Source organism: Castor canadensis, chromosome 3 (assembly GCF_047511655.1).
Source record: "Castor canadensis chromosome 3, mCasCan1.hap1v2, whole genome shotgun sequence".
Taxonomy (NCBI): Eukaryota; Metazoa; Chordata; class Mammalia; order Rodentia; family Castoridae; genus Castor; species Castor canadensis.
The window spans coordinates 34,389,533-34,413,789 of NC_133388.1; the positions used below are offsets into that span (position 1 = coordinate 34,389,533).

General features: G+C 39.7%; 1 protein-coding gene across 15 annotated transcripts in view; it reads right to left on the reverse strand.

The window, feature by feature from the left end:
* Rgs6 (regulator of G protein signaling 6) overlaps window positions 1–24,257 on the reverse strand; it is a 562,790-nt gene that overhangs the window by 169,402 nt on the left and 369,131 nt on the right. For 9 of the 15 annotated variants that reach the window (XM_074067626.1, XM_074067632.1, XM_074067623.1 and 6 more), the window contains 2 exons: window positions 17,819–17,887; window positions 15,084–15,183 (listed from right to left, as the gene is read on the reverse strand). In XM_074067626.1, the coding sequence (XP_073923727.1) occupies window positions 15,084–15,183; window positions 17,819–17,887 (169 nt within the window). The remainder of the gene's footprint in view (window positions 1–15,083; window positions 15,184–17,818; window positions 17,888–24,257) is intronic. The other 6 variants (XM_074067630.1, XM_074067634.1, XM_074067627.1 and 3 more) reach the window with 1 other exon arrangement.

Genomic DNA, 24,257 nt, shown 5'->3' on the forward strand with positions numbered 1-24,257 from the left:
TGTGGGCTGTCTCTTGAGTCTGGTGACTATTTCCTTTGCTGTACAGAAGCTCTTTAGTTTGATGCAGTCCCATTTGTTCATTGCTTCTAAGAGAAACAATTGAGTTCTGTTCAGGAAGTCATTCCTATACCTATCACCTCTGGTGCATTTCCTACTGCTTCCTGGAATTGTTTCAAAGTTTCAGGCCTTATATTAAGGTCTTTGATCCACTTGAGTTGATTTTGGCACAACATAAAAGATAGGGATCTAGTTTCAGTCTTCTACATGTGGATATCCAGTTTTCCCAGCAGCATTTGTTAAGAGGCTGTCTTTTCTCCATCATGTGTTTTGGGCTTCTTTGTTGAAGATCAGTTGGCTGTAGCTGTGTGGGTTTACATCTGGATCTTATACACTGCTGGTGTGAATACAAATTAGTACAACCACTATGGAAAGCAGTATGGAGATTCCTCAAAAAGCTATAGACAGAACTGCCATATGATCCCGTGATACCACTCCTGGGCGTCTACCCAAAGGAACATAAGACAGGATACAGTAGAGACACCTGTACACTGATATTCATTGCAGCACTAGTCACAATAGCCAAGCTTTAGAAACAACCCAGGTGCCCTACAATTGAGGAATGGATCAAGAAATTGTGGCATATAATGGAGTATTACTCAGCCATAAGGAATAATGACATGTGGTTTGAAGGTAAATGGATGCAATTGGAGGACATCATGTTAAGTGAAGGAAGCCAGGCTCAGAAACACAAAGACCACATGTTTTCTCTCATATGTAGAAGGTAGATCCCAAAATAAACATATACACAAAAATAAGCATGATCATATACAAACTCAGATGTAGAACATGTTTGTAACAGTGGAACTACTCTATGGAACTCGGGGAAAGAGGGAAAGGAAAAGAAAATGATAGAGCATCAGTAATACTGCATAACGCAGTGTGAAGGTAGAGGATGTGTATTGAAAGCTGTTGAAAAATGGGGGGGATTGGGAGGTAAAGGGGTAAGGGAGAGTAATGGAAGGGGTTGAACAGACCAGAGCAAAGAACACTCACAGTGGGCACGCATTGAGACAGCCCTTTGAACATCAACTTAAATATTAATAACAAAAATCAGAACTGTAAAATATGCACAGGTGTGTGGGGGGATACTAGTGGGAGGGGGAAGGTAAATAAAGGAGATTAAGGTAAGTGTATGTGGTTGATGGACTTCACACACCTATTGAAACAGACCTAAGAAACCTCTTGCAATTGCTTTAAGAGGGGTGGGGAGGAGGGTGAGGGGGAGAGACAATGGGGGCAATGTAAATAATGTACAATCAAGTCTAATTGGAATTGTCACAATGAATCCCCCAGATAATGAATATATCTTAATAAAAATTTGCTATAAAAAGAAGTACTGCTGAGCTTTGAACCCTGGAAGCCAGGATTATATCAATGGATTTTCATATTATCGTGGGGTTTGTTCTAGTCATTCTTCATTCCCTTGTTACCTCTCCAATCAGGTTGATTTCCACAGGCCTTTATAATTGTTCTCATCCAGACAATTGATCCAATTTGTTATTCTGTTCTTCCCTAAGGCAGGAATCTCCAAATGAATTTGACTATATGTGTGTGTGTATATATATATATATATATATATATATACATATATGTATGTGTATCAATGTGTTTATGGATTTATGGCCTTGCTTTTGTGAAGGATAGCTCAGACAAGCTCTAGAAGTCTTAAAAAGTTCTTATCAGGGCCAAGTACAGTGGTTCATGCCTGTAATCCCAGCTATGTGGGAAGCATAGGTAGGAGGACCATGGTCTGAGGCCAGCCTGGGAAAAAAGCTTGAGATCCTATCTGAAAAAAGAAATAACTGAAGTAAAATGTGCTGTGAGCATGACTCAAGTGGTAGAGCAGCTGCCTTGCAAGTGTTAGGCCTTGAGTTCAAACCCCAGTACTGCAAAAAACAAAAAATAAACCTTACCAGTGAGAAAATGAAATATTCAAAGTGATGGAAGCATTTTGTAAATAAACATGTCATTCCTCAAAGAGTATATTTGAATATTACGTACAAATAAATTACAGTATGCTAATTAAAATTAATTGTATTTTATATACTCAATTGATTTGTCACAAATGTAGGATAATACGGTTACTCAGAATATCTGAAAGGTACTTTAAACTACATTAAGACCTGCCTGGCCAATGAAATTTATGTTATAATATTATTAAACAATTTAAGCTGACTACTCATTGAATAAGATTATACTACATAAGTTCATGTCAAGGCAACTTGCTTTCGAATTTAACATTATAATTTATAGTTTTCTACTAAAGCATTGGAAGAAAACTATTTGTGAACTTTTACTCATTTCTTTCTTCAATTACTGAAAAAAAACAAAACCAAAACCAAAAACCCTGTTATTTCCTCTATACTACAATGTTTTTTGTGCAATTTGGGCACTGTGTTAGCTTTTTATGGCTGCTGTGACAAATCACCACAAACTTTGTGGCGCAAATTCATTCTCTCACAGTTCTAGATCCCAGAATTCTGAAATTGGCTTCAATGGGCCAAAATCAAGGTGTTGGCGCAGACACGCTGCCTCGGGAGGCTCCAGGGGAGCTTCTGGCACTTTTTAGCTTGTGGTCACATCACTACAACCTCTGCCTCTGAGGTCATATGACTTTTCCTCTTCTGTTTGCGTTAAATATTTCTCTGATTATCTTTTATAGGGACACAAAGGATTGACTTTAGGACCTAACCCAAGAATCCAGGATAATCTTCCCACTAAAGAGCTTTATGTTAGCCACAGGTGATGGGGAATTATCCTGATTAAGGCTGCTTTTCAGCATAAGGTAACGTTTATAGGTTTTAAGAATTGGGATATAGGGTCTTCGGGAGTTATGACTCAGCTGACTACAGGAACTGCACAAACTGCCCCTGTGTTGAATCATTTCTTAGTTCCTTTTCCTTTCAGCAACATAGAAGCAGAAGGAAAGGAACAAGGGTAAGAATGTTGACTAATCGTGGCTAATTCTCAGGTTTGTCCAACCTGGTCCTCGCGTTTTCTGATCTGGGAATCCCATGGCAGAAGAGAAACATCTAGAGGAAGAGGGAACAGCATGAGCTTCAGACAGGCTTCAGGACATATGCTGTGAAGAGTCTCAGAGGGTCAGAGCCAGAACGGGCCACAGATAACGTTTAATCCAGATGAGGAAACTGAGGCCCCAAGAGGCTGGTGACCAGCTCAAGGTCCCCCAGCTAGCTTGTAGCCCTAGAATCTTTCTCCCAAACTGTACTGCCAAGAAGTGATATGGAAAATACTTTAAAATATTTATTTCAACATATGGCATCAAAAATAAATTTTAGGCTATGAAAAGAGATAGAAATGTATATGTGTTGAGATAAGCAAAATAAACATACCTATATATCTCAGGATATATCTGGGATATATCCTGAAAATTATTCATATAATAAAAATTCATAAGGAAGAGCTATGTGGGTATAATTTTAAGCACATTCATTACTCTGTCCATTGACTATGAGAAAGAGGAAGAACTGAGACTAATGAATTGCAATATCAGGGAGACAAGCAAGTTTCAGTTCATTGAAAGGAAGAAGTTTTCAAAGGTCAAAGTTGTTCAAAGATGGAATGAGAGGTGATGACATTTGTCACTGGAGGTTATTAAAACAGAGGCTGGAGAGTGCCTGCCAGGGGTCATACTGATTCCAAATTGAGATAGGCTGTAGAGGCAATTTGGAAAGATGCTGAAAATAGAGCTTTCTGAATCCAGGCTCATGAAGATGTCCTGGGATTTGTATTTTTAATAAGCTATGCAAGTAATTCTCCCGGTCAGGGGAATGCACCAGACACCTTTAAGGAAGTTGTAATCCAACAGTCTGTAACTTTCTGATGAGGTAATGGGAACAGTTAGCAATGGCAGTCAGGAATCCAGACTCTAGCTTTGGTTCAGTCTCTAACAAGCTGTGTGATTTTTTAGCACATTGTCATGTCTCTGGGACTCATTTTTTCTGTCTGCAAAAATAAGTGAGACTAGATGTATCTTATGATTCTTACATGCTACAAATTTGTGTTTCTGAGGTGGCCTGGAAGAAATTACTCTCCAAAGTCCCTGGAAAATTCTTCAGGACATTCAGGTGATGGAGAATTATCCTGGAATGACTATGTATGACAGCTGGGCAAGGCTGTGCAAGCTGGCTTCTTGCCTGGAGTTGGCAGGCATTCTGCCCAGGACATGTCTATCTCATCCAGGGCAGGTGGGGAATGCATAGAGCTGCATGCTGGAAGTTGAAAAGTAAGAAACCTCACCACTGTGGCTTCATCTATTATCTCTGTTATCTACTTACCATTCAGAAAGGAAGGTCTGAGGAAACTGATCTGCTCTAAAAGAGAGTGGCAGGGTGACCATGAGGTGCCCTTCCTGTGGGTACCATCTTGCTCAGAAATCTCAAGTCTCTGGAAGATGAGATGGCATGATGAGGATTTTTCACTTCTTATGAATGAGCCATCCCTCACCAAAGCCACTGATTCTTGGCCTTTGGTCTAATATTGGATTTTCCTTGCTACCCTACTTCCTTCTCTTTCCAATTCTCTATCTGTTTTCCCTTAGGACATTTGTTTGCTAAGCTTCATACCTTTCAGCTCTTAATTTTTCACTTTGTGAGAGAGGGATTATGTTCTAATGGCTATCTCTTGTCTTCTATCTTCTCCTAAATACATCCATTCTCTATCTTTATCCATTTCCTCCTGGAAGATTTCACCAGCAGACCCTCAGCATCATAGTGTTGGTCTTCACCTACTTGCCTTCTTCCACCAAAACTACCTTCGTTTATCTGAGCAATAGATGGATGGTTGTTGTCTGGCAATGCATAAGATAGACACCATATCGGTTAAGCTGGCCTCAGGTTTATCAATCATTATTTATTTTCAGTGTTAACTAAGGAACAGAGGTCCCAGTACAGAAGGGTAAAAGCTACTTCCCCAGCTGTTGCTATTGGAAGGGAAACCCCAATGTTAATGATAAAAAAAAATCTAAAAATGTTTGGGGAGGTGCCTGCTGGTTTTGAAGGGAGACTGATTGTTTCACTAATAGTTGGGAGGCTGGATGGAAGCTATTGTGCTGAAGGAAAGGTTAAAGTGTAGATTGGTTACTGCTCTATGCAGACATGGCCTCTGTTGGTGCCATGGTGTAGTAAAAGTGTCTACATATGCATGGACTTCCACCTTGGCTTTGGTATCTTTGGTTGTGGTGATCTGGATTTTCTCTGTATGTAGTACTCTACTGTTGAAGCGGAACAAAGAGTTCTTGTGATATGATCCTAAATTATTTCTCCAGAAGAGGTTGGTGGGGTAAAGAGGTTGGGTCCAGTGTGTTGGTTCGGGCATTCTGCTGTCTGAACATAGTGTTCAGGGTGTTGGTTACAATTATGGTTCCATCTGACAACATTGCAGTTGAAGTCTGTATTTTGAGTTGTGACTTCTGAGTACTCATTGTTGCATAGAAGTCCTTGTGTGCTGACTGGTTTTTTGAGTGAATTTCCAGTGTTCCAATGGCTGACTCTTCCCTGTGCCATAGCAGGTACTGGTTGAGTACCATGTAAATGTATCATGAAGAGGTTGAGCAAGCATGGGATTTATCTTCTGTCTTAGGGTTTGACTGGGCTTAGGTTCCACCTCAACACCAGTCTGAGCTGTGCTGGCAGTGTTAGACAGTAGACATCAAGCTAGTGATTGCCTATGTACAGATAAATATGATGCAAAATGCATTCCAGCTAGATGGAAAGTCTGCTGAGAGCTTGTTTGGAGGTTCTAGCAGGGGAGCGCAGCTACTCGTATACCCTTGACCGAAGAACGGTCCTCCTCTATCGGGGATGGTCGTCCTCTTCGACCGAGCGCGCAGCTTCGGGAGGGACGCACATGGAGCGGTGAGGGAGGAAGGGGACACCCGCCTAGCCAGCCAGATCAGCCGAATCAACCCTGGCGATCAATGGGGTGACAGATGTCGCAGCCAGATCGCCCTCACATCCATCCAGCTAGATGGAAAGTCTGCTGATGTTACTAGTTTCTGAGCCTTTTAGGACTCTATCATATAGATAAAGTTGTTGCTTAGCTTTCACTGCTGACAAGGATTGGTTAAGTTGTCTCAGGGCTGTTGTTATATGCTACTCACCTGTTTGCTTTTCAGATCCCCAAATTTCACTGCTACTGTCTCCTGTGTTGGGAAACAATTCTCCATGAGTCTCTCATAAAGCCACACATCTTGAGTGAGACCTTGCCTGCTTTTTGTGTTGGATTTTCTTTTTAAAGATATTTAGTCCAAGGATATTTATTTTCCATGGTTTAGCATTATAATATAGTCCTCCCATTTGAGATCATATCTTTAGAATAAAATCCTTTACTGTAACTTTTGTGGGATATCAGAAGAGAAAAAAATAAATGAATGTATCCAATCCATAATATTAACCTGAATCTCATTTTTAATGAGTTACTCTCTACCCTATATCTTGTTGTGAAGAGCTATCAATTCTATGTTCTGCTTTTCCATTAATGTCTTGAATTCTACCACTACTGTTCTTTCACAGTGACCCCTAAAGGCAGAGAACCTACCATTTACTACTGTGTGACCTTGGAAGAGTTACTTAAGCTATTGAATTAGTAGTTTACACTATCAAAATATGGAGCTAACAATAGTTCCAGCCTCATAGGAGTTCTTGTGAGGAGTCACTGATATGTTGATAAAAAACCATGGTTTCAGTTGATACTATGGCTGTTGTGAATATGGCCTTCCTTTTTTCCTGCTGAGTCTCTCTCACCTAGAGACTCCCTATATAGTCTCCATACTCCCTACTTATTTTTTCACCCACTTCATACCTGTGATTTCCCTCTGATCTAAAACCTCTGATGGCAGTCCTACCTTTGGGATAAGGTCTACAAGACAAAGTTCCTTAGTAATCTGTTATCAAGGTTAAGTCTCATATCCTTCTGACTTGAGTGGCTGCTCTGCCAATGTGCTCCTCTCCTAACATATACACATGCCACACACAAACGTATTTAGAATTCCAACCACATGAACAAGCTCATCTTTACTGAAACTTGACATGTTAGGCCTGTGAAAATTTTATTTTCTCTATCTGGAATGATCTTCCTTGGATTTTTACTCAGAAGGCCCGCTTCTAGAATTACTTAATGAGGTAGATCATTATAATAATGGCCTCTCATGCATCGTATCTCTATGTCGGTGTGACATTGCGACTCCTACATCAGGAGGTAGACTTGGTTTTTGCATCCTCTTCAATCTAGGTTTGGTCTTGTGATTTGCTTTGAAGGACAGAATGCATTGCATGAATTCTGGAGCCTCAGCATTTCTTTCACCCTCTTCTTGGAAACCTGAGACCTTTTGGCTGTGGCAAGCCGAGTCTATCCTACTGAGTGCTATGAGGTGACATGGAGGAGAACTGAGGCTTCAGCTAAGAGTAAGCCACACCACCAAACAAATGAGTGAGATCATCACAGACCCTCCAGTCTCAACAGAACCATCAGATGATTGTGACATCATGGGAACTGTCTAGATCATCAATTCACAGAATTAGGATCATGTGAAATGAAAAAATCATTGTAGTTTTAAGTCATTATGGTGTGTGGTGGTTTGTTATACTAACCAGCCAATTGACAGACTTCCTCAGAAAAATGTTCTTGACATAGCAAAGAAAAATTTGCAATACTCTTCCTAGGTTCAAATAGCACTTTGTCCATTCTTCTATCATAACACATAGCTCATTAAGTTATGGGTCTGTGTCTGTTTCTCTCACTAAATTAATACCATCAAAGAGCAGAGGTTAAGCTTTTGTTCATATTTCTATCTCCTGTGACTACTCCAGTGCCGAGAGCACAGGAACCTGAATGTTTGTCTCTCAGATTTTATATTCACAAGCTCTGGAAACCATTTCATTTGCCTTCTGAAACTCATAGTCAATAACAAGTAAAATCAGTTCAGATTTCCTTCACCTTCTTATTCTTCCCCAATGCTCCTACTTCCCTGTAGCCTTCTTAAGTCCTGCCCATGCCCATGTACCTCGGGGTTTGACAACAGATAAGTGACTCTCCTTATTTCTCATGACTTCTTTCATACTATCTTAATTTCCTTCCACAGAAAAAGCTCAGCTTGACTCCATGACATCAGATTAAGCCATCTACACTTCTTGTTGTGAAAGTCAGCTACTGATCCCTGGCCTCTGCCTCTCATTCCATAAAGATCTTAACCACATATAAATGGTCCCAAGTAGTGACTAATATCCATGTGAATCAATCTTCCAGTATCATGGCCTCTTTGTTCCTCTTTGTTCTCTCTTCCAATGATCTTGTCCTCCATCCTACCTCAGTCACGTGTTAAATGGTCATATCATGACCATCATGTCACCACCAACAATCGCAAACTTTCCGTGCTCTCAATTTCAGACATTCCACTATCCACTCACTCCCTTTTGTATTTCCAGCTCCCTTATTCTTGCCTTAACTTCAGCATTCCTTTATCATTGAATTATAATTTCCCACATTCATCTTCATGGTTCTTCACCCCATCTTATGTTCTCACTTTTTTTCTGTCACACTTCAATGGCCAATCATTTTAGTAACTTTCTTGCTGGCATCTTGATTAATCATATTCTCACACTTGCTACAGCATCATGTCCAACTTTCTACCTGATACATGCCCAAATTCACAACTCTAAATGTGGCTGGAGAAAGAATTCTCTTTAAATTCATAAATATTAATAATCCTAAGAGAGTCCTTAATGCTACCTAGCAGTAATTTTCCTGGTCCCATCACTTCATTGTTCTATTTGATGACTTTTAATCTCTTCTCAAACCTTCAACATCTCTACCCCATTTGCTCCCCAAATTTCTAAGAGAATAGAGACAATTAGGAGAGAACTTCTACACACTCCTACCACCTCCCATCCCTACATTTCCTGTGCTATTTTATGAATAAATTAGATAGGTAAGACACCTAAAAAATTAGCTAGCATTTGTTGCCCTTAATGCAGAGAAACTAAAGCAGATACCTTAAAAGCAACTGAGGCCAATAGGAAAAGGGGACCAGGAACTAGAGAAAAAGTTAGATCAAAAAGAATTAACCTAGAAGGTAACACCCACGCACAGGAAATCAATGTGAGTCAACTCCCTGTATAGCTATCCTTATCTCAACCAGCAAAAACCCTTGTTCCTTCCTATTATTGCTTATACTCTCTCTACAACAAAATTAGAAATAAGGGCACAATAGTTTCTGCTGGGTATTGAGGGGGTGGGGGGAGAGGGAGGGGGCAGAGTGGGTGGTAAGGGAGGGGGTGGGGGCAGGGGGGAGAAATGAACCAAGCCTTGTATGCACATATGAATAATAAAAGAAAAAAAAGAAAAAAAAAGAATCAGAAGAAAAAAGAAAAATGAATAAATTACACATTTTTCTAAAGCTACCCATCTATGTACATGTTAGAGTCAATCTTCTCTTACCCACTCACTGATCTCAATCTTTGAATTTTCTCCTGTACCATTTCCCTCTCTATTGAGTCTTCTATCGTCATAAAAACAGACTGTCATTTTCATATTATTAAAAAACCTACATGTTCTAAAATTGTACCTTCTAAATACCACTACATTTCTTTTTATTATAGGAAAACTCCTTCAAAAATGAATTGTACTCACTACCTCAAATCACTTTCCTCCCATTCTGACTTGAACTCACCAAGACTTTTTATCACCAATATTTCATGAGATGTGCATTTGTCAAGGCCAGCAACAAATTCAATGGCACTAAACTCAATGGTCAATTCTCAGCCCTTAGTTTATTTGAATATTAGCCTGTTTTACAAAGTAGACCACTCCATTCTTCCTTCAAACAGCTTCTAGGAAATTTGACTCTCAAGTCCTATCCTCAGGTAGTAAGAAATACTCTGGAAAATAAAAGCATGGGGAACAACGTCCTAAATAGAACTCCGATAGCTTAGTAGCTAAGAGAAAAAATGAACAAATGGGACTGTATCAAACTAAAAAGCTTCTTCATAGCAAAAGAAGCAATCACTAATCTTAAGAGACTGCCCACAGAATGGGAGAAAATCTTTGCCACCTATTCATATAATAAAAGACTAATATCTGGAATCTACAGGGAACTCAAAAAACTCAGCCCCCAAAGAATCAATACCCCAGTGAAGAAATGGGCACATGAATTGAATAGGGAATTTTCAAAGGAAGAGGTACAAATGACCAATAAATACATGAAGAAGTATTCAACATCCCTGCTCTAAAAAAGCATTACAAAATAACACTACACTACAAAATGACAATTAGAATGGCCATCTTCAAGATCAACAACAACCAATGCTGATGAGGATGCAGTGAAACAGGAACCCTTAAACACTGTAGGTGGGAATGCAAATTAGTACAACCATAATGGAAAGCAGTATGGAGAGTCCTCAAAAAGCTAAAGATAGAACTGCTCCTGGGCATATATCCAAAGGCATGTAAGTCAGGATACAGAAGAAATGCTTGCACACCAATGTTTATCGCAGCACTGTTCACCATAGCCAACCTATGAAAACAACCCAGATGACTGGATCAAGAAAATGTGGTATATACATATACAATGGAATTTTACTTAGTCACAAGGAAGAATGACACGATGTGGTTTGAAAGTAAATGGATGCAATTGGAGGACATCAGGTTAATTGAAGTGAGTTGTGTTTAGGAAGATAAAGGTCACATATTTTCTCTCACATGTGGAAGATAAACATATATACAAAAACAAACATGATCATATACAAATGCATATGTAGAACATGTTTGTAATAGTGGAACTACTCTATGGAACTTGGAGAAGGAGGGAAAGGAAAAGGGAATGATAGAGTTTCAACCATATCATAATGCATGACATCTGTGAAGGGAGAGGACACAAGGGTATGTATTGAAAGCTGTTGAAAACTGGGGGTGGGAGGAAAGGAGTAAGGGAGAGCAATGGAAGGGGTTGAACTGGACCGAAGTAAAGTATACTCACAATGGGGACACATCAAGAAACCCCTTTGAACATCAACTTGGAAATTAATAATGAAAGACAGGACCATAAAATAGGTACAGCATATGTGGAGTTACTCGTAGAAGAGGAGACGTTGAACGAAAGAGATTAAAGTGAGGGAATATGGTTGATGGACATCATATACTTATATGAAGTAGAACAATGAAACCTCTTACAATTGCTTCAAGTGGGTGGGAGGGGGAGAGATGGTGGGGATGGTCTAACCAATGTACAATGTAAGCCTATTTGGAATTGTAACAATGAACCTCCACACACAAAGAATATATCATAATAAAAAAAAGAAAAGAAGTCCTATTCTTCTGATTTTCTTGTCTTTAGCAATTTCTTTTCAATTTCCTTTGCTGTAAGTCCTTCTCTTGCTGACCTGTATATACTGGATATCCCAAGTTTTAGGCCTTGGACTATTCATGAGCTCACGAATCCCACAGTTCTAAATACCATTTATATGCTGATTATTTCCATCCCCAGCTGAGACACTCCCTTAAAATCTAGATCCACATACCCAAATGCTTACTTATCATTTCCAATTGAATGTCTAATAGGGTCTCTAAAACTTAACCTGTCTAAAATTGATCTTTGGATTTCTCACTTTCCAGCTAAACAACAAACAAGAAAATCCCTTGTTCCCTCACAATCTTCCTCATTAAGCTAATTAATGTCAACTCCAGTCTTCTAGTTGCTCAAGCCAAAAGTGTGTAATCATCATCATTGATTTCTTTCTTTCTTTTAATTCTGCCTCCTTGCTATCCCCAAATACTGTCTATTCTTAAACTTGAACTTGAATCTTACATGTCTAATGCCAACAACCAAGTTTGAAAATAGTTGAAGCTATTTTTATAATAGCTTCCTATCTGGCACTTAAGTCCCTCCCCATCCCTGAATCTTCTGGACACAACAGATTGATCTTGTTGAAAAGGAAGTCAGAGCATGTCAACCCATGCATGTTGCCTTATAATGACTGAGAGGCCAAATGATCTAACTCACCATCAACACTGACTTCTTCCCTACTCCTCTTCTTCACTCTACTCTAGCCACTGTGGCTCCCTCCGCAGTTCCACAGTATACCGGGAACTCTCCTGCCCTGGGGCTATAGCAGTGGCCATCTAGAGCGCTTTGTTCCTCAGTATTGATTTCACTCACTCCCTCATCTCTATTCCATCTTTATTCAGAAACCACAGCACCAAGGACTTCTTCCTAGATTACTTTTTCCAAAATCACAACACTCTAAAATTTTCTATCTCATTTTCAGATTTAATTTTTCTCCTTGGCTTTTGTCACTATCTAAAATTCTAAAAATTTTCCTTAATATTGTGTATTGTGTTTTTTTCTAGAATATAAATTCTGTGGGAATAGAAATTTTTATGTTTCATTTACTTTTGAATCCTAATTGCCCAACAATGCTTAGAAAATAATAAACACCTACCAAATATCTAAATGAGTAAATATGTAAATAACCAAGTGTATTGAAAAAGAACAAGAGGAAACTTTTAGAAATAAAAAATAATTGAAATAAAACACTTAGCTAGATAAAAAAATTATTTTTTAGAGAACACAATATCAACTGAAGAGAAAAAGGGATGTACTTTATGGTTCATTTTGTGAGTCTGGCAAAAATTTGATACGAAAACCAGCAACAGATGTAAGAAAAACAATAGACTAATCTTGTCCATGAAAACAGGTAAAAAAAATTTCTGAGCCAGGCATGGTGGCATATACCTGTAATTCCAGCACTAGGGAGGCTGAGGCAGGAGAGTTCAGGCCACCTGACAGACATAGCAAGATCCTATATCAAAACAAAATTCTGAACATATATCAAACAAAATCCAGAAATGTATGAAAAGTAATATATCATATCAAGATATCATATCTAATACATATGTAAAATTCTGTTTAGATACATTTCAAAATCAGAGAACATGAACAATACAACTTCCAAATTTATTTGGTACTTGTTAAAGTCTGAATGTCTGTGGTTCTTGAAAATTTGTATACTGAAATCGAATTCCCAATATGATGTAGACTTTGGGAGGTAACTCATGAGGCTGACCCAATGAATGCAGTTAGTACCCTTATACAAAGAGACCAGAGAGCTATGCCCCATGTGAAGATAGAACCAGATGTTGGAAGTCCGCTGGAAGACGATTCTCACCAGAAGCTGGCTGGTCGGTTCTCTGATCTAGACTTTCAACCTCCAGAACCATGAGAAATAAATTCTGACATTTTAAGCCACCTAATACCTTGTTGAAGCAGCCCAAAGTGACCAAGACAGTATTTGAGTTCAAACAGTGACTGTATGAATACTTCAGCTGAGTTTACTTTTTTAGTTAACATATAATGACATTGACTCTGTGTGTGTGTGTGTGTGTGTGTGTGTGTGTGTGCTGTTTTATGAAGTGCAACTCATATAGACACATGTCACTATCACCATGGCCAGGATACAGAATAGCTTTATTGCCTCATAAAACCCCCTCCTCCTCTCCCTTGGCATCACACTCCACCCCCACCCCAAATTTCCAATGCCTGGTGACAATTGTTCTGTTCTCCATCACCAGAGTTTTTTGTTTTTGAATGCAATGTAAACAGAATCAGAGAGTATGTAATCTTTTGGGACTGGCTTTTCTTTCATTGAGGAAAATGGCACTGAGTTTAGTCCAAGTTTCTGAGTGTATCAATATCTCACTCTATTTTTTTATACCTGCTGAGTACAGATAAACCAGACTTCATTTATGTATTTACCCACTGAAGGACATTGGGTTGTTTCTAGTGTATGGAGATTATAAATAAAGTTGCTACAGACACTTGCATATGAGTTTTTGTGTGAACACAAGTTTTCATTTTTCTTAGGTAAATACCTAAGAATAGGATTATTTGGTCATATGGTGAGCAGTGTTTAACTCTATAAGAAACTGCCAAACTGTTGTTCTAAGTGGCTAACCATTGTGCATTCTGTCAGCAATATGCAAAAGTCCTGATTACCCCAAATCACCACCAGCACTTGGTATTGTAGGATTTTTTTTTAATCTTAGCCATTCTAAATGGTGCTTAGTAGAAACTAAGTCCTGTTGGTTGCTGAGTTTTAGAAAGCAAATGGTCAAACATTAAGAATGAGTGAATCGTCTAAACTTTAACTTATTTGCTTATTTGTTTGGATAGTAAGGTTGTAAAACCATGAAGAACAGCAATGAATTAATTAACATAAAATAGATTTTGGACAGGAAGGGAGATTCAATCTACTATGTACCCAAAGGACTTTAAAATACTGATCATATGTTATTCTAAGGCAAGGTAGGTACAGAGGGGTGTTATATTATTATTTTTGAAACTATATCCATGTGTTTAATATATTTCACAATCAATTTGAGAGAAATATGTTTAAGCACATAAAACACAGAAATGGAATACAAAGCAGTATTTTTAAACTACTTTTTCAAGAGCTCAAGTATAGTGAACTAGAACTTAAAAGCATTTTGTAGAACTTGTACATAAGACTTTCTTAAAATATAAAGGTTTCCTTAAAAGCCATTTAAGCTTACCCAAGTGTGGTAGCATAATCCCAGAACTTGGGAGGTTGAGGCAGGAGGATTAAGAGTTCGAGGCTAGCCTGGGCTATAGAGGTAGAACCTGTCTCAAAAAAACCAAGAACCAAACCAAAAAACCTGTTTATATTGAATTTCTTTAGTATTTCTGTGTTTATTTACATCCCAAAGTGCTAATTTCTAATGTGTTCATTTATTAAAGGGTTTATTTATTCCCAGAGGCCTCAACCTACACACACTTGAAAGATGGTCATAGCAAGATCATTCTTAATGATTGGCAAAGAGTAGTTTCTTCCTGGAAACCACCACCAGAATGGGAGTTGATGTAAGAGACACACCGAAAGTTTCATTTTTACTATTCACAGATGCCTGACACCCCCATGTCACAATCTAGATTATACAACTCTTCAGTCATGGTTCCAGTTATCACTGAGATCTTGTAAGGAGTACATTACCTGTGACGACACTGGGGATTTTGGAGAGAAAGCTCTTGACTGTTCTGATGGGCACACCCCCTGTCTTGTCATCTTGCATCTTTGTGATGATGTCTTCGATCTAAAAGAAGTTAAAGAAAAGAAGTGTTGTTTTCTCCAACAAATTAGTAGCAAATGGTGCCCTTAAAAACAGTCTAAGTGTGCAACATGGGTGCTAACAGCAGAGATGCTAGGGTGTCAATAATGATAATATCTGTTTCTGCTATGGATCAAGTGCTGGATGTGTAGAAGTCATAGGTACTAAAGGCCTTAAGGCATGTTCTATAAGAACCACCCCCCAACCAGTTCAACAAGGTACGAAGGGAGAAATACATTAGGATTCTTGATGGGAATCCAATATGTAATTCAGTATGTATGTGACAAACTTTTCCTCTTACCCAAATAGGGGGGATATATATATGGGTTGAACCATAGGAAATTACCATATTCAAATCCCTCAAAATGACAATTTCTTGTGGGTAAACCTAAAATGTTAACATATGCTAACTATTAAGAAGTTCAGGCAGGGCTGCCTTTGGGTCCAGAGAAGGGCCCATCCAGTTACATGGCAGACAAAAGACTGTAAATCAAGACATGGGAAGCCCTGATCTGGAGACGTTAGAAAAAGGCCTCAGTGGTTGTGAATGGTGATGTGAGGATGAAGGTGGTCAAGATCAGGATACTCTCCGTTTGAACTGGAGAAGACCCCACTATCAGGAGAAAGCCTATGGTGGGCTGTGGGCTGAAGCCTGGAGCCAGATGACATCTTATTGGTGAAAACAGAACAAGGAATGGGGATAAATTGACAAGAATGTAAGTGCCTAAATTGATAAGACAATTTGTAGCTAAGGATTTATAAACCAGATGTAATTTTCTGGGCAAATATCTTCAGAATGGGATACAGAAAATTTTGTAACAATGACACAGATCTTTTTTGGGGGAGGAAAGGGGAGCAACTGGAGAAGGGGAGAAGAGAATATGCAGTATTATCATGTTTTGTTCCTTTATCTGATAGAAGTGTCTTCAAAATGCCAGAATGGATTCTGATTCCTCAATGAAGTCATATTATCTTAAGACTAGAAATTTAAACGGAAACTCATCTAGATTAACATACTGCAATTTGAGGTTAAGTGATTTTTCTCAAAGACATAACTAATAACTAGTTTGATGGAAATACACATCCTCTTAGATAAAAAGATCATCACCAAAATATATTTAGAATTATTTATGTCCTAGGTACTATTTAGGTACTATGTATAAATATTATACATACTTTATCTGCTTAGAACTCATAATTACTTTATAAAATAGATTCTACTATTATCTTCATTTTTTCAGATAAAGAAACTAAGATTTTGTAAGGTGTGTCAACTAGGGTAGAGTGCATTAAGTTATAAAAGTAAATAACCCCTACAATGTCAGTGGCTTACCACAACCATGTTTGCTTCTCTCTCATGCTACCTATCTATGGCAGATCAGCTGGGGACTCTGGTCATTGTAGTTACTTTGTGGACTGGGCTGATGGACCAGTCACTGTCTTATGTTGTTGGCAACTGTGCCAGAGTGACAAGCAAGGATTCTGTAAAGCCACTCACTGGGTATTAAATGGTACAGCCTGGAAGTTATATATAACATTTTTGTGCACAATAATTTGCTCAGAACTAGTTATATGGTATCACGTAATCACAGATGAACCAGAGGACTCAGTCCCTGGGTAGAGGAGAAGAAACTGAACATCTGTGATCAACAACAATAATGACTACAATGATTAAGCAATCTTTACAACCATCACAAGGTCACATAGCTACTCAGTGGTGGAGCCAAGTTTAAACTCAGTCACAGATTCCACAGCTCAGGTTTCTAACCCCTGAGTTATTCTGCTTCCCAATAAGATTCCTAGAAAATCAGCCAAGCACACAAATCATTCTTCCCTGGATATTTGTGTTTGCCTGAAATGTGCAGCCCCTCAGATGATGGGATGAGTGTCAGCCTCCGAAGACCTGTATTCTGTTAAATTACAGCATAAAAAAGAATGTAATCCACATTCACATTATCCACTGTCTCTTAAACTCAACCTAACAATTGAGTGGTTTGAGTATTACTTATCAATAGCCAAAGAGAACTATTCCTAGAAAAATGATCACATTTTCAAAGTAATCTATGCTGTTGATCTAATGTATTATTTGAAATCAGAAGTATCAGTTATGTTGATGGTTTCTACAAAATGGCCAGAAAATAATTGAGAATTGGAGGGAAGCCAATAATTCAATTCACTAAGACCTCTGAGTAAGTATTAGATGGTAATAATTTCTAGTCTCCGCTGCTGTGGACTGGATTTGAAAGCCTGGCTGTACAGAGGAATTCTCCTTGACTCCTTTCTTTGTGGCCCAGTTTAGTTGCTTCACTGCACAACTGTAAAGTAAAGTAAAGAGGAATCCCTATCTTTTTATGTTGGTCCATAACAGGGATATGGTCAATCCCTCACCTGATCATTAAGGGCACAACACTCCAGGAGTAGTTTACAGCATCAGAGATGTGGAAGGAAGAATTACTGGTCCCAACTCCTGACTCCTCTATAGTATTAATAAATGCTGTAATGTTGCCCTGGCCTCTAGGTGGGCAGAGGATCCACCCCTTGACCTTTGGGCGTGGCTGTATGACCTGTCTGGCTGCTGGGATGTTACAGAATGTGATATGAGCAGAGGCTCATGATGTACCTGTGTGGTTGTGTTTAGCCTCTTCATTTGTCCCGTTGCCTCTGCCATGAGAAGAACATGTCTTAGCTCCTGTTCGAAGGAAGATGAGAAGATTCTGCAGCAAACAAGCTTGAACCCATAGCTAGATCATCCAAACCTCAGCTGACCTGCTCACTCAGGAGTGAGAAACCACTAAATGTGGGGCGGTTTGCTCTACAGCAAATTTAAAATATAATGGGACTCAAATGACAAAAATGCATTTATCAAAAATTGATGAAGCCACAATGAATACTTGGCTTCAATGAATCAATTATAATTGCTGTGTCTTTGGGTCCAGCCATTTTTAAGAATGTGGAAATTCAATCTGTACCATTCACCTTCTACTTAAAAACTCTTAGGGACTGCACAATCTTAGAATGCTTACTCCTTGTTGTTTCAGACAAATCTTTGACAATTATATTTTTCTGAGCAAGGTCCACTACAATACCAGCTAATAATACTGTCTCTGAAATTCCTTGTCATACTTTTTGGAGAATACCCAAGAGTTTACAAGTAGGCTCCTACGAGCTTATAAAAATAATAACAAGCATTTTCAAATATATATTTTATGACCAATACTGCCCTTGATATTTTAAATGGTCTAATTTTTTTCTTTAGTCTTATAAGTTATTTAATAAAGAAGATGCTTAACTCAATACCCATGAAGGTTAAGTGATTTATCTAAAGCCACAGAGCTAATAAGTGGCAAAGCCAGGATTCCAACCCAAGTCTGCCTGACTCCAATGTATAATCATGCTTAACCAAATCTAAAGTTCATCTTCCACTTCTCAGATTTTCAGAAAACATAGGCTATACCCTTCTGTGAGCTGCGTGACTCTCAGGTACCGTAAGATCCTGAAAGTACCAGGAGCGTGAATCCAGTGAGTAGCCCAGGGCCTGGCAGATCCCTTACTTCTTCCAGTGCTGTATACCTATGTTCATGCTTTGCTTTCTGAGGATGTGGGGCACTTTCTAGCACAGCCTGGTGTCACCCTATACAACCCATTAAATCTTAACCTGAACTTGGCTCCTAACAAAAGCTTTTACTCCCAGTGCCACCTGAGGGCTCCAAACATTTTTAAAAAAATTTCCACTTCTAGTATCTTCCTTCCTTTCTTCCTCCCTCCCTCCCCCCCCACCTGATCATGAAGGGCACAACAGTGTTGTTCCCTCCCTCCCTCCTTCCTTCCCTCCTTCCCTCCCTCCTTCCTTCCTTCCTTCCTTCCTTCCCTCCTTCCCTCCCTCCTTCCTTCCTTCCTTCCTTCCTTCCTTCCTTCCTTCCTTCCTTCCTTCCTTCCTTCCTTCCTCTTCCCTACCCTCCATACCCTCCCTCCCTCCCTCCAGGGCTTCATGCATCTACTTTTAAAGTCAAACCTGTTCTTTTGCTTTTAGTATTTTTCCATATATGGTCTTGTGCTAACTTTTCCCAGAGTGGTATATATACAGCCTTTTATTTCTTTCCTTAGATTTAAATCCTTTTGCAGGCAAAAACTCTACCTGGGTTTTCATTTTCACTTTGTTAGCTGACATTTGTTGAGTATTTACTCTGGACCAGGCACAGTTCTAAGAGCTTCAGCTCTATATAGACTCACTTAGTTCTCACAGGAGGTAGACTTTTATATTCTCATTTCATAGACAAGGGAGTTACGATTCATCTCAGCCAGTGCCTGCCCACATCCTCTTCATGCACAAGGCACTTAATGCCATTTGCGTTGAAGGAGACATTTAGCACAGTCCTAAAGGGATAGAGTAGGATGCAGAGAATCAATCCAGACTGGCTGATTCTCAACTGTCTCAGGATTGATTTCTGCCCAGTGGCCACACTGTCTTGCTGTTCAGGGTTCTCTCTAGTACCATGGATTTGGTTGGCTCTATCTTCTACTGGCAGACCACATCTCCTGGGCTGGGGCTGGGGAGATGGGAAAGTATATATTTATATTTTCTTGATTGTTCACTCCCTTCTAACTTTTGATACCTTTTGTTCCTAGGAAAGAATAAAACGAAGCTCTGTGTCATTACGGAACATGTTGGGACCTAAGTGTCATTGTGTCAATCAATAAGCAGGTTGCTGTTACTGACAGCCAAGTGAAGCAGAGAAACCAGTTGGTCAGGTTGGCTTGTTCTGCCTGGATGGGCCTCAACAATCAGGATGCCCTACTCTAAGGAACTCAGAGCTTAGCACTGCCACACAGGTAAAACACTCTTGCAAACAGCAGGAAAATGGAAACCATTCTACCATGCTGTGGAATTTCTTCTACTTGAGAAATATTACTGAAAAGGTAAACACAATTCACTGAAATAGACCATGGGGATGAGAGATGAGTGAGGAGAAGCAATCCTCTCTAGATGAAAGCCACGATGAAGTAGCAGGAGAACACTAAACTGAGGCCCAGAGAGACCTGCCAGCCTCAGCTTCACTATCACACTGTGTTGACCTTGGGCAAGTTATGTAACTTCTTGGAACGTCACTTTCCTCATCTCTGCAGTGATAGATATTTCTGCTAAACTGAGATTTCTAGTTTGAAAATATGAGTGGGTTCTCTGACTCAACAAATGCAAAACTTTGCCTGTGAGGAAAGAACAGGACAGGCCTGTGAACTCTTCTCCACATGGCCCATCTGCCTAGGTGGATTCATTCAGAACACATCTCCCGATAAGAGGTGTGAGCTGGGAAAGGGTGTTGAGCAGGACTGGGGAGTTTGTGATGTTTTTAGAAACTACATGGAAGAGATGGCATCAGAAGCCAGAGACATGATCCAAAGAGGCCCTGGCCCTGTTCCTTCTTGGCTGGCCCAGTCCTGATCTTCTCTGCCTGTAAGGATGACACTCCTAACAGAAATGACAAAGAGCCTATATTAGTATTGTTTGTGCAAATTAATGATCCAATGAACTAATTTATTTAGCTCACTCAAGATTTCCTCAATGGAGAATTTAAAATTTTCAAGTATAGGCAAATCATGGTGCAATTATTTTAAAAATATACATAACTTCAGCAAAGGAAGCAGAGGGTGCCTCCAGCATGAGGGTCTTTTTGTATGTGTATTTCACCTCGACTTTGCAATCATTTCTCTATTTCTAATGTCACTTCAGCTTCTACATTTCATTAGAGACCCTTCCTGCTCTGGTGTCTGTGAATGAGTGAAAGTGATTTTGTGGACACCCTATTGTTAGGCCAGAGGCAGGAATCTGAGCTGGCCAATGATAATGACATTTCTTAACCTAAAATGTACATTCTTCACCGTGCATGCTCTGTGCCATGTCTCCCAGAAGATCAAGCCATTTCTCTTGTTTTCTTTTTAAAAACACAACCCATGGCTATTCCCAACTTTTAAATGTATCCAGGTTCACTTATCTCATTAGTGAGCATTCACTGAGTACCTAGAAAATGCCAGGCCTTGAGTTAGTTTCTACAGTTACAAAAGCAGGTAGACGAATCTGTTATCCTCTATCATGGGCTACTGCACTGCGGAATGATTCAGAGGTCTAGGTCATTGTTAAGGATGTGCGGGAGGTGTGGTTCAAGTGATAGAGTGACTGCCTAGCAAGCATGAAGTCCTGAGTTCAAACCCCTCTACCACCAAAGAAAGAGAGAGAGAGAGAGAGAGAGAGAGAGAGAATGGATTTAATGAATTTTAACAATATTCAAGAAAGAGGTTCACAGGCACCTAAGTACCAGTTGAGCATGGAGTCAGCTCCCCAGTGAATTATACCTGAGATGACCCAAGGGCCTGCGAGGGCAGATGGGCAAAACACCATTATTTGCTGTGTGGTTATGGTTTTAATATTGCTATATGTAGTACTTCATAAATTCCTTTTATGGCAAAACTTTTCTGCCATTTAACTGAAAAGCAGGAGAAACACCATTCTAGGGCAGTGATCAAATAGCTTGTTGATTATACTTTAGGGAGTCCAGCTTTCCCCTGAGTTTGACTGGAATAGCCAAGCCTTAGAAGGCCTCGGCTTTCTAGTATGAGAATCCATTGCAGCTCTGAAAGATGAAGGGAGCAGGTCTCTCAGGCTGGCCATGGACTGAGGGATTTCTGACTACAGAAGGCCAGTTGCAGTGCAAATGAGGGCAATGGACACTGGCCAATGAAACATTGCAGCAACCTCAGAAGGCCTAAAATCCCCTCATTATCATCTCCTCAAATAACCTGAATTTGAATGCGTCATCTGTTTCTTGTTGGGAACCATCCCCTCTTTACAGAACAGCATGCTGATATTTAGAGAGGGTAAATTGTTCAAAGCCACAAGAGACTGTTGAATAAATGAGATTATTGGTATAAAAGCCAGGCAGGGTTGCTCCAGAGTTGGCTGCCTGGATCTCTACACCAGCTGGTCAGAGCATGTGGAGAGGCTGGTGGGGGTCAGGGTTCACCTAAGGCTTTAGCTGAGTGGTAGAGGATGCAGAAAGTAAGGCTATCTCATGTGCACAGAAATTTAATACACAGTATGGCAGGCAGAAAAATGCTCCTTCCCAATGTCCTAATCCCTGGAATCTGAGAATATGTTACCTTACATGGCAAAGGGGACTTTGTGCATGTGGCTAAGTTTAATGACTGTGAGATGGGAGATTCTCCTGGATTACTCAGGCAAGCCTAGTCTACTCACAGGAGTTCTTGACAGCAGAGGATTCTCCCAGTTGTCATTGGTTAGAGAGAGAAGTGATGGTGCAAAAAGGGTCAGAGACACAGGACCCAAAAGGGGCCAACAGCCAAGCAATGTAGTCAACCTTTGGAAAGGAAAGGAAACAGCTTCTCGTTCAGAGCTCCTAGAAAGAAACTCACTGGGTCTGCTAGCCCAGTGAGACTTGTTTCAGATTTCTGACCATCAGAACTGTGAGGTAATAAATTTTATTATTAAACTTTATTTTAAGCCATTAGACTTGTTATAATTTGTTACAGTCTCAGTAGGCAACAAATACATTCCGTGACATCCCCTCATACTAGTAAGTATTTGACTAATCAACATTTTGCATTGTTCCCAAAACAGACTGGGCAAAACAGACTGTTCTCCTCTTGGGCAGAAGGAGACTTAGGAGACTTCCCTGCACTGCTCTCTGTTCCTTCTAAACTATGTATTTAATGGCCAACTAGGAATTGTGACGGTCTCCTTGGAGAAGATGTCAGGGAGGATGACAGGTAAGATGCTTGTCCATAACCCAAAATAATTGCTTCTCTGGCATTTCAATGCTTCCTTTTTGGTCTACCTGGGACCAATTAGGTGTTGGCTCAGAGGTTATTTCCAGAAGCTTCTTAAATGGGTCAGAGTAGCCCATTAATTAACTCCAGCATCACATTTGACACAGGTAAAAACAAAGATCCTCATATTTCTCATCTCACACTTTACATAGCCACATTTTCCAACCTATCACACCAGAGAGAAGTATATATGAAATGCCACATAGCCTAAATAATTCAGCCAATTCCATAAAAGTGTTCCAAGTTTGAACATGAAGCCCTTTTTTGCTGAATTTCCACAGAAATACTCAAGTCCTAAGATATGTATTACCTTCACTTTACTGCTGCAGAGAGGTCAGTAGCTTTGTTTTCAAAGAAAAAAAATAAGGCTATCCACCATTCTGGAATATTACTATAATTTCTTCATGGGGAAGAGCAGGGAGCATAAAACATTGTCCTTCCTCTGACCCCAAGGACCCAATGGACTCTGGAATCATTTACCCTTCTTGGCTCACTTCCTTTCTAACCCTTTCTTAACACCTTCCCCCACCCCAAACTGACCAACTGAACCAATGCAACTGCAGCAAATTTAAGGACTTGGGATAATTTATGCAAATTATCTCATCAAAAACCTGCTGTGGTTCCCTATAGCTAAAAAATAATGCAGAGTCTCCTAGTATGGAATTCAAGGTCCTCTATCTTTTGGCACCAAACTATCTTTCCAGCATCAATTCTCCTTTTCTGCCCCCAAGCCTTTTTGCCTCTGGACTCATCCATCTTCCTTGCTTTCTCCCTTGCTCCTCATGCAATTCATCCTCCCACTGCAAAACCACTCAGATCCTTGTCATGCTTCCAGGCTCTGCTCAAAAGCTACCTCCTCTAGGAGGACCCCCCACCCCCCACCGGTATTTCCAACACATGTGTCCACACCTATATGAATGTCTATATTTTTTGTTCCCTCTTTCAATTCTAAGGATGTGAGGCAAGAACCAGTGTTTCTCCCTCTGCTCCAATGGTAAGTGCTTTTTCCTGCTTCTGCTGGGGGCAGGTTTCATCTTCTCTACCTCTGAGGTTCTATCTCTTTGCCTTGGAATGGGACTTTCTTTTTTGATAATGCATTTTATTTTACCAAATATACATATTTATTATTGTTGTACTAGGGGTACATTGTGACATTTGCAAAAGTGCTTACAACATATCATAGTTGAATTCTCCCCCTCCATCATTCTCCTTTGTCCCCT